Source organism: Panulirus ornatus, chromosome 4, assembly GCF_036320965.1.
Source record: "Panulirus ornatus isolate Po-2019 chromosome 4, ASM3632096v1, whole genome shotgun sequence".
Lineage (NCBI taxonomy): Eukaryota > Metazoa > Arthropoda > Malacostraca > Decapoda > Palinuridae > Panulirus > Panulirus ornatus.
In genome coordinates, this window is record NC_092227.1 from 5,803,097 (window position 1) to 5,817,564 (window position 14,468).

At 38.0% G+C, this 14,468-nt stretch overlaps 2 protein-coding genes across 3 annotated transcripts in view; one reads left to right on the forward strand and one right to left on the reverse strand.

Moving 5' to 3' along the window:
* nonC (serine/threonine-protein kinase Smg1) overlaps positions 1-2,900 on the forward strand; it is a 455,954-nt gene extending 453,054 nt beyond the window's left edge. For both annotated transcript variants that reach the window (XM_071692708.1, XM_071692701.1), the window contains exon 66: positions 1,371-2,900. In XM_071692708.1, the coding sequence (XP_071548809.1) occupies positions 1,371-1,448 (78 nt within the window). In that variant the 3' untranslated portion in view covers positions 1,449-2,900. The remainder of the gene's footprint in view (positions 1-1,370) is intronic.
* The window catches only part of LOC139765337 (BOS complex subunit NOMO1), a 55,831-nt gene continuing 42,838 nt past the window's right edge, over positions 1,476-14,468 (reverse strand). Inside the window, exons 11-12 of the mRNA XM_071692717.1 lie at positions 12,983-13,154; positions 1,476-8,153 (exon numbers count right to left, since the gene is read on the reverse strand). Coding sequence (XP_071548818.1) covers positions 7,503-8,153; positions 12,983-13,154 — 823 coding nt within the window. The 3' untranslated portion in view covers positions 1,476-7,502. The remainder of the gene's footprint in view (positions 8,154-12,982; positions 13,155-14,468) is intronic.

The window sequence follows — 14,468 nt, forward strand, 5'->3', positions numbered from 1 at the left end:
TCAAAATCTTTTTCACTCTATCTTTCCACCTCCCATTTGGTCTCCCACTTCTCGTTCCCTCCACCTCTGACACATATATCCTCTTGGTCAATCTTTCCTCACTCATTCTCTCCATGTGCCCAAACCACTTCAAAACACCCTCTTCTGCTCTCTCAACCACACTCTTTTTATTTCCACACATCTCTCTTGCCCTTACATTACTTACTCGATCAAACCACCTCACACCACATATTGTCCTCAGATATCTCATTTCCAGCACATCCACCCTCCTCCGCACAACTCTATCCATAGGCCACGCCTCGCAACCATACAACATTGTTGGAACCACTATTCCTTCAAACATACCCATTTTTGCTTTCCGAGATAATGTTCTCGACTTCCAAACATTCTTCAAGGCTCCCAGAATTTTTGCCCCCTCCCCCACCCTATGATTCACTTCCGCTTCCATGGTTCCATCCGCTGCCAGATCCACTCCCAGATATCTAAAACACTTTACTTCCTCCAGTTTTTCTCCATTCAAACTTACCTCCCAGTTGACTTGACCCTCAACCCTACTGTACCTAATAACCTTGCTCTTATTCACATTTACTCTCAACTTTCTTCTTTCACACACTTTACCAAACTCAGTCACCAGCTTCTGCAGTTTCTCATGAATCAGCCACTAGCGCTGTATCATCAGCGAACAACAACTGACTCACTTCCCAAGCCCTCTCATCCACAACAGACTGCATATTTGTGCCTCTTTCCAAAACTCTTGCATTCACCTCCCTAACAACCCCATCCGTAAACAAATTAAACAACCATGGAGACATCACACACCCCTGCCGCAAACCTACATTCACTGAGAACCAATCACTTTCCTCTCTTCCGACACTTACACATGCCTTACATCCTCGATAAAAACTTTTCACTGCTTCTAACAACTTGCCTCCCACTCCATATATTCTTAATACCTTCCACAAAGCATCTCTATCAACTCTATCATTATGCCTTCTCCAGATCCATAAATGCTACATACAAATCCATTTGCTTTTCTAAGTATTTCTCACATACATTCTTCAAAGCAAACACCTGATCCACACATCCTCTACCACTTCTGAAACCACACTGCTCTTCCCCAATCTGATGCTTTTAATATATAACACAGAATTAATCATTTCACCATGCAGTTAAGCTTCAGCTTAGCTTCATAGGTACCTCTATTCACCTTTGTGCTTCAGTTTTTGAGTAATACTTTTATTACTCATAATTTTTATCTTATTTATTTGCTTTAGATTTCGTAAGGCATTTCTTGTTTTTGAATGTCATATTTTCTTCTCAGCATTGATAACTTTTTACATCAGATTGATATGATATTTTTTTTTTTTTAGGTTGATTACACCATAAAGGAAGCAACGAATCTGGACAACTTAGCAACACTGTATGAAGGCTGGACACCCTGGGTATAAATTGCGCATCATATTCATGCAGCAAAATTACTGAGAAATTCATTTATTCATGTAAATTGTAACACACACTAATAACAGTAGGTCTTAATTTATCCATTATCAGCTATGATCATATTAATTACACTGAAATTTCAGGACATCTTTATCAGCAGTAACAAGTTATAAGTGGACACTAAAAATTATGAGGGCAAACAAGTCTTTTGTTAATGTACATGTGCAGTGTCCTTTGTACAGGAAACATGTCTTCAAAGTTTCCTTAATTTCCTTTGTATAGGAAACTTGTCTTCAAAATTTCCTGGATTCACAGTGGCTACATATCTGACACATTAGGAAAGCCCTGAAGAGAAACAAGTCAAATCACAAAAAAGTTGTTTTGGATCATATATTCAAATATATTTTTTAATTATCAGCTCCTGAGAGAAGGCTGCTTGTGTGCCCCCACTGGTAGCTAGACCATTGCAATACTCAGCAAGCTGGTGTTACATGATTACTGTGTGGCCATCAGCAACTCAAGGGTGGACCGTTTTGATAACTGCTTTGTTCCCTACATGTTGAAACTCTGGAACTTTCTACCTTGTCATGTCTTCCCAATAACTATGACCTGGCACATTTTAAAAGACAGGTTTTTACATTTCCTCCAAAATTCATATAGAAATTATAAATACTTTTCTTTTTCTCTACATAATTCTATATTTCGATTAAGGCCCGGCCTTGGTGTGGACTTTAGTCCATTACTGGAGCCTTAAAAGAATTTATACATGAAACAATTATATTGTAACCATTTAGGAAAGGATAAACAAATGGAGACTTTTCCTTGAACATTTCAACAAATTTATATCCTTAAAGTGTCAAGTTCTTGGACTTGAATAAAACTTACCATTACTTAGAAGTTAAAAATTGGGTGTACATAGATGCAGGTGAATTCATTACCTACTGTAATTCGTTATGTAATTATTTCAATGTGTTTTATTACACATGGATGAAGTATTTTCTTTACTGCAAATGAACCTAACAAAAAATTTTCATTTACAGCACAAAAAATGAAGCAGCTTTCTTGAAAATTACAGTTATGAAAAAAGACATGTACAGGAACATGCACATAAAATTAAACCAGGCCAAATGTAATGAAGATGAGTCTAGATACAATTTTGTAAAACAACTCTATGAATGTATTTGTGTGATAGTCTTTGAGAAGGTAGGGGACTAACACTGGCCAACTATCAACAAGATAAATTATTTTTAATTTATATTAAAATCAATTTCAACATCTGTATAATCATGTAGATGAAAAGGATAAAAAGGTACAGTTATTTGGCAAACTTTCATGCACTTTCTGCAATATTCATAGTTATTTGTCATTTATGGCATTTTGCCAAATTATTGACATCAAATAACTTTGTGCTGAAAAGAATGTTATGGTGATTGTCTCATTAGCAATATAATCATTTCTTCTTTTTCTTATTATTACCCCTGGACCAGTTTCTATGAAGAGTTCTGGTGTTACCCAGGGCCTTTCTAAAGGCTCCTGCAACCCAAAGATATGCTATTTCCAAAAGCAGGGAAATACAGACTCCTTTGGAGTGAAAAGTTCTTTTATAAGACTGTACTCCCAAAGACACAACCTTGCCAAAAGTGACTCATCACTCAGTGTAATCTCAAACAGGCCGAGTCTGGTAACACCTGGTAACAATTACAAAACAAACAAAAGCTGTTTTCCAAAGCCATTATCATTATAGAAAAAAATCCATTTTTAAAAACCTGCATTTTCTTACCCCTTACATAAACACAAGTCTTATAAAGGTGCTCAAATACAAAATATTTCCAATTAATTCATCTTGCCACTCAACAGTTTTTATAATAGTACCTATTTTGTATTATCATCTTCATACCAACACCTATTAATCCTAAAATACTAGTGAAAAACAGTATTGTACTTATGGGAACCAACACCCTTATGCCATTAACACTGTTCCTTTTTTCTCTCTAATACACAGCACAAACACACACACAATCATGAAGTTTTTAAACTAGTTTGATGAAGTCAATAGTTCTCTGAAAGAGGCTGCACTGAAAAAACATAAATGAAGGAAGAACATTGTTAGAAAAGATGTAAAGAAGTACTTTCATAGCAGAAGAGTGGTGGATGAATGGAATAAACTCTTGAGGAAACTGTAATGTGGAAAGCAAACACACATTTAAAAAGTTGTATGATATGAGAGAAAGCTTAAGAGCTATGACAGCAGAATGCCAACCCATACAGTAAAAATTGGAAATAAGTAATTGCTCATGCAAGGTAGTAAGTGGCAGGCAAACACCAACCAGGAAGGTATACTAACTGGGTATTATAGGTTAGTGACAGCAGTGCAGTGAACCAGCACTACAGAGGCTGTCCAGTTCCACCTCCTGGCCTACACAGCTGTTTTTCCATTCTGTCTCAAATACACATAGCTTAGTAATATTCAATTCACAAATACACACCCTCTATCTTACTCTTCTTGATCTATGTAAAAATTGCTTGCTGAATATGTTTGAAAATGATGCAAAGGTCATGAGGGAAGTAAAACGTGAGGGACCTAGACAGACTCCAAAGTTGGTCTGATATATGGTGGACGAAATTCAATCCAAGTACAGTAAAGTAATGGGGATGAGGCAAAGTGAAAGAAGGCCTCAATATGATTATCATCTAAAAAAAACATAAGCTTCAGGATTTGGGCAAAAGAAGGGCATTGCAGTCAACAATATCCCTAGGCTGTTGCCAAGGTTCCACATTCCCACATTAGGGGAACAGTTAAGGAGACAGAATATCTGCTGACAAACATAACAACAGCTTTCAAGTATAAGGATACATTTAGCAAGCTGTTCATATCCTGTATAAAGCCAAAATTAGGATATACTTCTCAGGTTTGGTTACTGTAACTAAAGATGAGAACAACGAAAGTCCAAAAGAGGGAAACAAAATTAACAAGCATTAATAGAGCTAAGTTATAGGGACAGGCTAGAAGCTTTACATTTATCCATCACGGAGAAAAGAATGAGGGGTTCAGTGATCACATCCATTAAGTCTTTAAGCAAAAATTGTTAAAAAGATATAATGAATTATTTTCATAATATAAGAGTGGTGGCCAAGGACATAGTTAAGGCAGACAGCATACATAATCTAAGAAGTTGTATGATAGAGAATGTTCAAGAGATAGGGTCATAAAGTATAAAACTCTCTTTGCTGAACATACAGATGATTACAAAGATATAATTACAGAAAAATGTAACGATATGTATCACAAACAATAGTTATTCTTGAAGCTAAATTTTTCTGCAGTAAGTGTTATGCGTTAACCCTGCCTTATAAAACCTCGGCATACATGAAGTTAGTTTGGCAGATGGGACTATATGAGTGCAGAACTCTCCTAACACGTACAAATAAAAAATTACAAAGAGATAATTACTCACATGGTCACACATGCCAGAAGGTACAGACTCTAGACTCCTACCTTCATATGTCAGCAGATGAAACAATGGTCATGTGGTAAGTGAAAAGTGAGTAGAACTGCATCAACTTACAAGGGAAACTAGACAGACATCAAAGTTAGTCTGATACATCTTTCATGAAATTCAACCCAAGCAAAAGTAAAATAATGAAGATGGGACACAGGGATGGAATGCCTCAATATGGTTATGATCAAGCAGGAAATAAGCTTCAGGATTCTGCATGTGAAAGGGACTTGGGAGTTGACTTCATTCCTAACCTGTTGCAAGAGTCCAACATTAAGAGAATAGAAAAGGAGAAAAACTATCTTCTGGCAAATATCAGAAAAGCTTTCAAGCAAATGGATAAGAAAATATTTAAAAAACTATTCATATCCTACAAGAAGCTAAGTTTGGTCACCATACCTCATGAAGAACAAAGATAAACTAGAGAAGGTCCTGAGGAGGGCAACAAAGATGATGCCAAATTTAAGAAAAATTAATTACAGGGAGAGGCTACAAGCCTTAAACTTACCCACCATGAAATTGAGAGGAGTGAGGGATGACTTAACAAAAACTTTCAAGTTTTTAAACCAGACATGATGCAGACTGGACAGTTCTTTGAAAGATATAGGGATAGGACAACTAGAAGGCATAACATGAAACTAAGCAGGAAATTTGTCAAAAAACTGAGAATGTACTTTTATAGTATGAGAGTGGTGGATGAATGAAATAAAATGACATGAAAAGGTTAATGCAGACAGCATACCAAAATTTAAGAAATGACTTGATTAAGAATGGTCAAGGGATGGGATCTGACAAGGGAAAACTCCCTCAATGTAGAGTACAGTGAGGTAATTTCAGAGTACTTGCATAATGCAAAACTGTGGCTTGTGTCACAGCCCAACAACTTAATGGGTCCAGCTCCAAGTCCTAGACAGGAGAGCTGAATCGTAACCGACCCAGCTATTCATTTCCTCTTTAAGATTGGCCAATAAATGCATACCTGGTCTGTGCTGGAGTATCAACAGAGGAAGATGAAACATGGTACCTAGCCTTCTCATCTGAATGTGCATTGTAACTACTTAGCCATCCCCTTGCCAAACTTAGCTATCTACTTTATTAAGTTTTTCAACAGTACAATAAAATTATGTACTTTTTTTTTTTATATGCCAAAAAACACAATAATCTATCTATTTCTCTGATACCATTCCCTTTGGGAACTCCCCCAGGGGTGGTGGCCATGGCAAAAGAGTTTCCATAACCAATGAATTCAGTATTTATTTCAATTCAAACTAATTTGATTTATTTGAAGCCAATCAGCTGCTAAATCTTTCTGCTCATGTTTATGTGTTTAAAGTACATTAACACCACTTCTGTTTACTGCACACTACAGCTAATCAAAACGTAACTTTACCTGACATTATTTTGTAAATATAAAAAAGTGCTGATAGCATACGTCATTTCCACCACCCTATAAATGCTAAAAATCATTTTTGGACAAAACATGAGCCATTAATACCTGAGATAGGAACCCCTCAACCTTCTACTTTGAAAGCTGTTAATAAGTATGGGTATTCATACACTTTTAAGAGTCAGGCAACATGAATGTAAAACTGTCTCCCATAATACACAAATAGGAATCACACAAGGTTCACTATTTGACCAATGCTATTTCTGATCTATGCAAATGACTGTCTCAATATGTTTGCAGATGGTGCTAAAAGTATGAGGAATCAAGGTAGTCAGGGTTGTAAAAGCCTACAAAGGAACTTGTATAAGCCTCAGCACTATTTAGATACATGGCTGATGAAATTCAACCCAACCAATAGTAAAAGTGATGAAGCTTGGACACTATGAAATGAAGTCATCATCCTGCAAGGAGGCAATTACAGAAATCTTCATGTCAGGGAATTCTGGGTGGATGTAGTACCAAATTCATCACTAGTAAGCCATATTAGAACACTTTTCAAAAGTATATCATATTCTAGTGAGTTAAAATTGGCTTAAAGTGAATGAACAAAGAGATGTTCATTAAGTAAAGTGCAACATATAATTTAACCCAAAATTGGAGTAGCAGCAGCAATGCACGTCATCACATATAGCATAAATATCTACTTGAGAAGGTACTTAAAAGTGCAATAAAAATATCAAATGAATCATAGGAGTTAAACTACAAAAAAAGGTTAGTCAAGGGCTTGCCCACATTATAAAATAGGACAAGGAAAGACACAATAGCAACTTTTAAGTTCCTCTGTGGGTTTGATGATACTCACAAGGAAGAGTTGTTTGAGAAGGGATAGAATGAATAAAATGGAAGGCATAACAAGAAAATAAGCAAGAGATGGGAGGGAGGGAGGGAAATGAAAAAACACTTCTCTAGTATTAGAGTAGTGACAAGAACAAGTATATGAAGAAGTAATGAATGTGGAAAACTCAATGAAAATCAGGAGGCTCTTATGTTGTAAAATAAGAGAGAGTGAGAATTGAGAGATAGGGTATACAACTCCCTCCTCATGTAGACAAACAATCATACTCAAACAGATCAACAAAAGGAGAGAGAAAAAGAATAAAAGAAAGGAGAGTTGCCAGCTATACTTTTCTTGATTTTACCCTCTTCCTCACTGCTTCAATGATGGGTATATCTGATGAAACAGATGTAAATTTCTGATTGGTTCTTGGTGCAGAAAAATTATTCATTATTTCTGAAGCTTTTTCTGCCATAGGACCAAACTTTTCATAATTAAAAGCTACTGTAACTAAAACAATGGCAATAGCAAAACCTACCACTGTTCCCTGACTCATCTCTGCATCTACAGCTCTTAAAGTTGGCTTAAAACTGAGGTTTAGATGTTTAAATGAAGAATCTGCAACGAACGTGAGTTCTGGGGTAGAATACTCATACTGGGAAGTAGGAAGGCTGGATTCTAAACGCAAAAAGTATGTGCGTCTGTCTGCAGTCATTGGAGGTAGCATAAAGTATGGATGAAGTCCAAGTTTGATGGTATGAATTGGAGACTCTGGAAGGTCATCACGATACAGACGTGCCACTAGAGATGACAGATGCTGAGGATCTGTGTCCACCTTGGCAGCAATATCCATCTGACTGAAAGGTCGCAGTACAATAAGCTTTAAGTCACGAACATCTTCATTGTCTGTGTGAATGGTACGGGTTGCTGGCAAAGTTCGTTGGACATGCAGGTTAATGCCAATTCCATCCTTCAATCTTAGCTCATAGTGACACTGGAAAACAAAAAATTGTTATTCAAATAAAACTCTTCTATCTCGCATAAAAGCTGTTATACTTACATCAAATTTTAAGAGGTAAGACATCTTAAGGAATCTTTAGGGAATCAGTGATGGATTGCGCAAAAGATGCTTGTGGCATGAGAAGAGTGGGAGGTGGGCTGTTTAGAAAGGGTAGTGAGTGGTGGGATGAAGAAGTAAGAGTATTAGTGAAAGAGAAGAGAGAGGCATTTGGACGATTTTTGCAGGGAAAAAATGCAATTGAGTGGGAGAAGTATAAAAGAAAGAGACAGGAGGTCAAGAGAAAGGTGCAAGAGGTAAAAAAAAGGGCAAATGAGAGTTGGGGTGAGAGACCATCAGTAAATTTTAGGGAGAATAAAAAGATGTTCTGGAAGGAGGTAAATAGGGTGCGTAAGACAAGGGAGCAAATGGGAACTTCAGTGAAGGGCGTAAATGGGGAGGTGATAACAAGTAGTGGTGATGTGAGAAGGAGATGGAATGAGTATTTTGAAGGTTTGTTGAATGTGTCTGATGACAGAGTGGCAGATATAGGGTGTTTTGGTCGAGGTGGTGTGCAAAGTGAGAGGGTTAGGGAAAATGATTTGGTAAACAGAGAAGAGGTAGTAAAAGCTTTGCGGAAGATGAAAGCCGGCAAGGCAGCAGGTTTGGATGGTATTGCAGTGGAATTTATTAAAAAAGGGGGTGACTGTATTGTTGACTGGTTGGTAAGGTTATTTAATGTATGTATGACTCATGGTGAGGTGCCTGAGGATTGGCGGAATGCGTGCATAGTGCCATTGTACAAAGGCAAAGGGGATAAGAGTGAGTGCTCAAATTACAGAGTTATAAGTTTGTTGAGTATTCATGGTAAATTATATGGGAGGGTATTGATTGAGAGGGTGAAGGCATGTACAGAGCATCAGATTGGGGAAGAGCAGTGTGGTTTCAGAAGTGGTAGAGGATGTGTGGATCAGGTGTTTGCTTTGAAGAATGTATGTGAGAAATACTTAGAAAAGCAAATGGATTTGTATGTAGCATTTATGGATCTGGAGAAAGCATATGATAGAGTTGATAGAGATGCTCTGTGGAAGGTATTAAGAATATATGGCGTGGGAGGCAAGTTGTTAGAAGCAGTGAAAAGTTTTTATCGAGGATGTAAGGCATGTGTACGTGTAGGAAGAGAGGAAAGTGATTGGTTCTCAGTGAATGTAGGTTTGCGGCAGGGGTGTGTGATGTCTCCATGGTTGTTTAATTTGTTTATGGATGGGGTTGTTAGGGAGGTAAATGCAAGAGTTTTGGAAAGAGGGGCAAGTATGAAGTCTGTTGGGGATGAGAGAGCTTGGGAAGTGAGTCAGTTGTTGTTCGCTGATGATACAGCGCTGGTGGCTGATTCATGTGAGAAACTGCAGAAGCTGGTGACTGAGTTTGGTAAAGTGTGTGGAAGAAGAAAGTTAAGAGTAAATGTGAATAAGAGCAAGGTTATTAGGTACAGTAGGGTTGAGGGTCATGTCAATTGGGAGGTGAGTTTGAATGGAGAAAAACTGGAGGAAGTGAAGTGTTTTAGATATCTGGGAGTGGATCTGTCAGCGGATGGAACCATGGAAGCGGAAGTGGATCATAGGGTGGGGGAGGGGGCGAAAATTTTGGGAGCCTTGAAAAATGTGTGGAAGTCGAGAACATTATCTCAGAAAGCAAAAATGGGTATGTTTGAAGGAATAGTGGTTCCAACAATGTTGTATGGTTGCGAGGCGTGGGCTATGGATAGAGTTGTGCGCAGGAGGATGGATGTGCTGGAAATGAGATGTTTGAGGACAATGTGTGGTGTGAGGTGGTTTGATCGAGTAAGTAACGTAAGGGTAAGAGAGATGTGTGGAAATAAAAAGAGCGTGGTTGAGAGAGCAGAAGAGGGTGTTTTGAAATGGTTTGGGCACATGGAGAGAATGAGTGAGGAAAGATTGACCAAGAGGATATATGTGTCGGAGGTGGAGGGAACGAGGAGAAGAGGGAGACCAAATTGGAGGTGGAAAGATGGAGTGAAAAAGATTTTGTGTGATCGGGGCCTGAACATGCAGGAGGGTGTAAGGAGGGCAAGGAATAGAGTGAATTGGAGCGATGTGGTATACAGGGGTTGACGTGCTGTCAGTGGAATGAATCAAGGCATGTGAAGCGTCTGGGGTAAACCATGGAAAGCTGTGTAGGTATGTATATTTGCGTGTGTGGACGTGTGTATGTACATGTGTATGGGGTGGGGTTGGGCCATTTCTTTCGTCTGTTTCCTTGCGCTACCTCGCAAACGCGGGAGACAGCGACAAAGTATAAAAAAAAAAAAAAAAAGACATCTTAAAATCTTCACAGTATATCTCTTGTATCTAATCTTAGACAAAGTAAACAAGTAAACAATTATTTTAGATCTCCAAAGACAAAAAATGTACCATTGTGCATTTAGAAATTCCAAATTAATTTTGACAATACCTGAAATGAGATAATTTCATTAACATATAAATGTTTAAATATACCCTCTTTCAGGGAGCTAGAACATCCACATTCCTTCCCTCAAACATACTACCTTATCTCTCCTTTCTCCTCATCTTGGTAACACCCACACACATTCAGACAATCCAGCCTGAGCCTTCAAGGTGGATGAGCACTCCTAGCTAGGATCCTTCTTCTGTTTCAACTTTTAGAAACTGAAATATAAGGAGTGGAGGGTTTCCAACCCCCAAGGAAAAATATTTATGAGTATCAGATTAAATGGAAAACCCACCATTAGAAGGGGCTAGGTGATAATAGTAAGGAAAGACATGAGAGGGCAGGGTTCCAAAGCTTCAAGGTGTAAAGCAAAAAAAGGTATTATAATGGCCTACTCTTGAGCTGCCAACAGCCATAGTGTAATCATGTGATGTAGTAACTTCCTGAGTACTAAGTGGTCTAGGTAAGAGTGGGGCACACAATCAGCCACTTGGGAAAGTGGACCAACATTACAGTACTGGGCAACCGGTTGGTTACATTTTGAGGTTAAACTGAAAGTAGTGATAAAGTTTAACTGCTTTAGACTTGACTCAGTCTCGTACATATGCATCTTCCCACGAGAAAACAGTACTCCAAGCAACGATGGATAAATCCTTTGTATAAACAGAATAACTGTTCAGGTGAGAACTTACAGCATCTAAACATGACCTTCTCTTTTTATATAACGTTAAATTTATTCTTTCCATCCCTTATTTTGTCATGTTTCTCCTGTTACTCTTCTTTACTAAACAGCTGCTAAGTACCATAAGTGTTTTCCAGCATCACTTACTTCCTCCAAAAATCTAATATTTTTCAACAGGGTCACTGCACACATGAGTAGCCAACTGATGCAAACCTACAACAGTGATTTTAGGGTATTGAGGACAGCAGAATTTTGTCCTGTGCTTGCCTTGTGATGATAGAGGCCTTCATAAGATACTGATGGTACAATGAGTAAACTGAATATTTAAAGAGGTGGTAAAATGCAACTGTTGTGTGTCAAGATAGCTGTCGTTGCCATGAGAAATTAGAAATGTGCATGGGACAACTACAAAAACATTTGCAAGAAAACTGATGTACAGTCGAAAACTTCTAGATAAACCCAGGCTTAAAACTGTGGAATGTGCAATGCAGGAAAGTGAGGCAGCATTCATCATGCTATTGAGAAAATATAATTACAGGTACTCTTAGGTACTCAACTCTGCCACCACAACTTCCTTACCCTCACTTCCACCGTTCCCTCCCTCACCTCCACTACCAACACTCCCTGGTTCACATCATCAATGCTCCACCCTACACTCACACCATTATAGCTCCAATCCTCATAATAATCATTTAATAGCATTTTCAATATTTTGCAATACGACTGTTAATGATGTAACAAAATTAATTCAGCACTGAATTCAATCAAAATGGGAACTGTGTAATTGGCTGGGCACAGTAACCCCTTTTACTACAAAAACATATTCATCAATACTGAGTTTACCTAAACCAATCTTTTCTACTAATGAATCCCTCAGAATATGCAAGTGAGATCAGCATGGGCCACATATGCAAGCATCACAGTCATTCTAAATCCCTTACAAATTGATTTCAAAATTAATTATCTAGAGCAACATCATTTACAGTCAAACATCTTTCTGACCTCTTGACCCTCATTAATATTCCCTAAAGTGAGCTTGATTTCATATCGCTCACCCCATTTTCTTATACAAGTTTGCTTCTAAATTTATTCATAATTTCCATTCTCTTACTCTCATCATTTATCCTCCAAATATTTCACTCATCCATTTGAATCCTGTGTCTTGTCAAAACAGTTGTAGGTGTGCTGCTTTCATCCAAATAGGTTTGCTGCTTTCATCCAAATCCAAAAGCACCATTTATTGAAAACATCTGCAGGATTACAGACCTCAACCCCACCATGCACACTAGCAAAGAGGGCGGACATGCCCTACTCCTTAAGATAATCATGCTATTTTTTTCTAATACCTAATTGTCTTTCCTGCTTGAACAAGGCAGTGTCAGGAACAAACAACTATTGGACAAATTTGAACTTAACCAATCTTAACCAATCTGAAGATGCCATGTGTAGTGTATCAAAGCCAGAGACAACCATCTACAGACCAAACCTACAGACTACAGGTATACAATAGTTTACCCTGATTGCTTCATGTGCCCTGATTCAGCCTAGCTACAGCCTGCTGCCCCTTTACAGTACAGTACTCCAACTGCTTCTTACTAATGCAGGCCTTTCAACCTCCTGAATACCCCAGTAATCCAGAAGGAAAATGTAAAGCTGTAAGAATAAATATCCTTACCTTTGGCAGTAATCCACGTATCCTGAAGCTTCCCTGAACATCAGACATAGCCTCTTCCTGGTACTGATCACATTCTGGGCCTTTACCCACAGCCTCCACCACAACATCAGTCTCTGGCTCTCCACTCAAGGAAACAGTATGTCCATATACACTGTATGCCACACGTGATCCACTGCAACATGACTATGAATTAGTTATCATAACCAATATATGATACAAAGTACTGCAAGTTCTGAAAAAATAGTTACTGCTCTGCCTGAAAGAAGACAATATTGTTGGTGATGTTCTGGCTAAAAATATTTCGAAAAGATCTTTCACTTCCTAAAATATGACATTCATATCACTAAACTGCCTGGACATCCTGCATATAACTTCCACCTTTCTTTAATAAAGAAAGCTATTCAGTATTTTTGTATGACTGTTATGTCACTAAGCATATTAACATACTCTAATTAACAGTCCTTTCTTAAATTTTAAAATCTTTCATGTGGTTTTAGTCCAATTATGTTCAAACCATTCTTAAAAATGTGATATACTTAATATTTAAAATAACCAAGTTCCTATCAAAATATCAATTTCTTTCATTTAAATGGCCTACTATTGACATAATTTCAAGATCACTATAAATACCAGTGGAAATTTCTATAATCAGTGCTTAGTGTCTCAAGAGTACAAATGACTGCTAAGTAACATTTTTAGGAAAACAGTCACCACTGGGGAAAGAATTAAGGTGGAAGTAACGCCGATTCTGGAAGGCCTGTCACTCATCTAAGATTTAACTAAGAACAGGCTGGTGTTACCTGATTCCAAATATTTCAGGTTACACAGCAAGTGAAAAATGACCTTTTGTGAGGCTGTATCATTGTAAATTGATAAAATAGAGAACAGTTTCAATAAAAAAAAAAACTCCTCACTTTAAAGGAACCCTTGGAAAAGGTTACTTATAGAAAGGGTTCCTGGGGTAATCATATCTTTCTTTCATACTATTCACCATTTCCCGCGACAGTGAGGTAGCATTAAGAACAGAGGACTGGGCCTTTGAGGGAATATCCTCACCTGGCCCCCTTCTCTGTTCCTTCTTTAGAAAAATTAAGAAAAAAAAAATGAGACGGGAGGATTTTCAGCCCCCCACTCCCTTCCCTTTTAGTCGCCTTCTATGACACGCAGGGAAAATGATTTGGCAAACAGAGAAGAGGTAGTAAAAGCTTTGCGGAAGATGAAAGCCGGCAAGGCAGCAGGTTTGGATGGTATTGCAGTGGAATTTATTAAAAAAGGGGGTGACTGTATTATTGACTAGTTGGCAAGGTTATTTAATGTATGTATGACTCATGGTGAAGTGCCTGAGGATTGGCGGAATGCGTGCATAGTGCCATTGTACAAAGGCAAAGGGGATAAGAGTGAGTGCTCAAATTACAGAGGTATAAGTTTGTTGAGTATTCCTGGTAAATTATATGAGAGGGTATTGATTGAGAGGGTGAAGGCATGT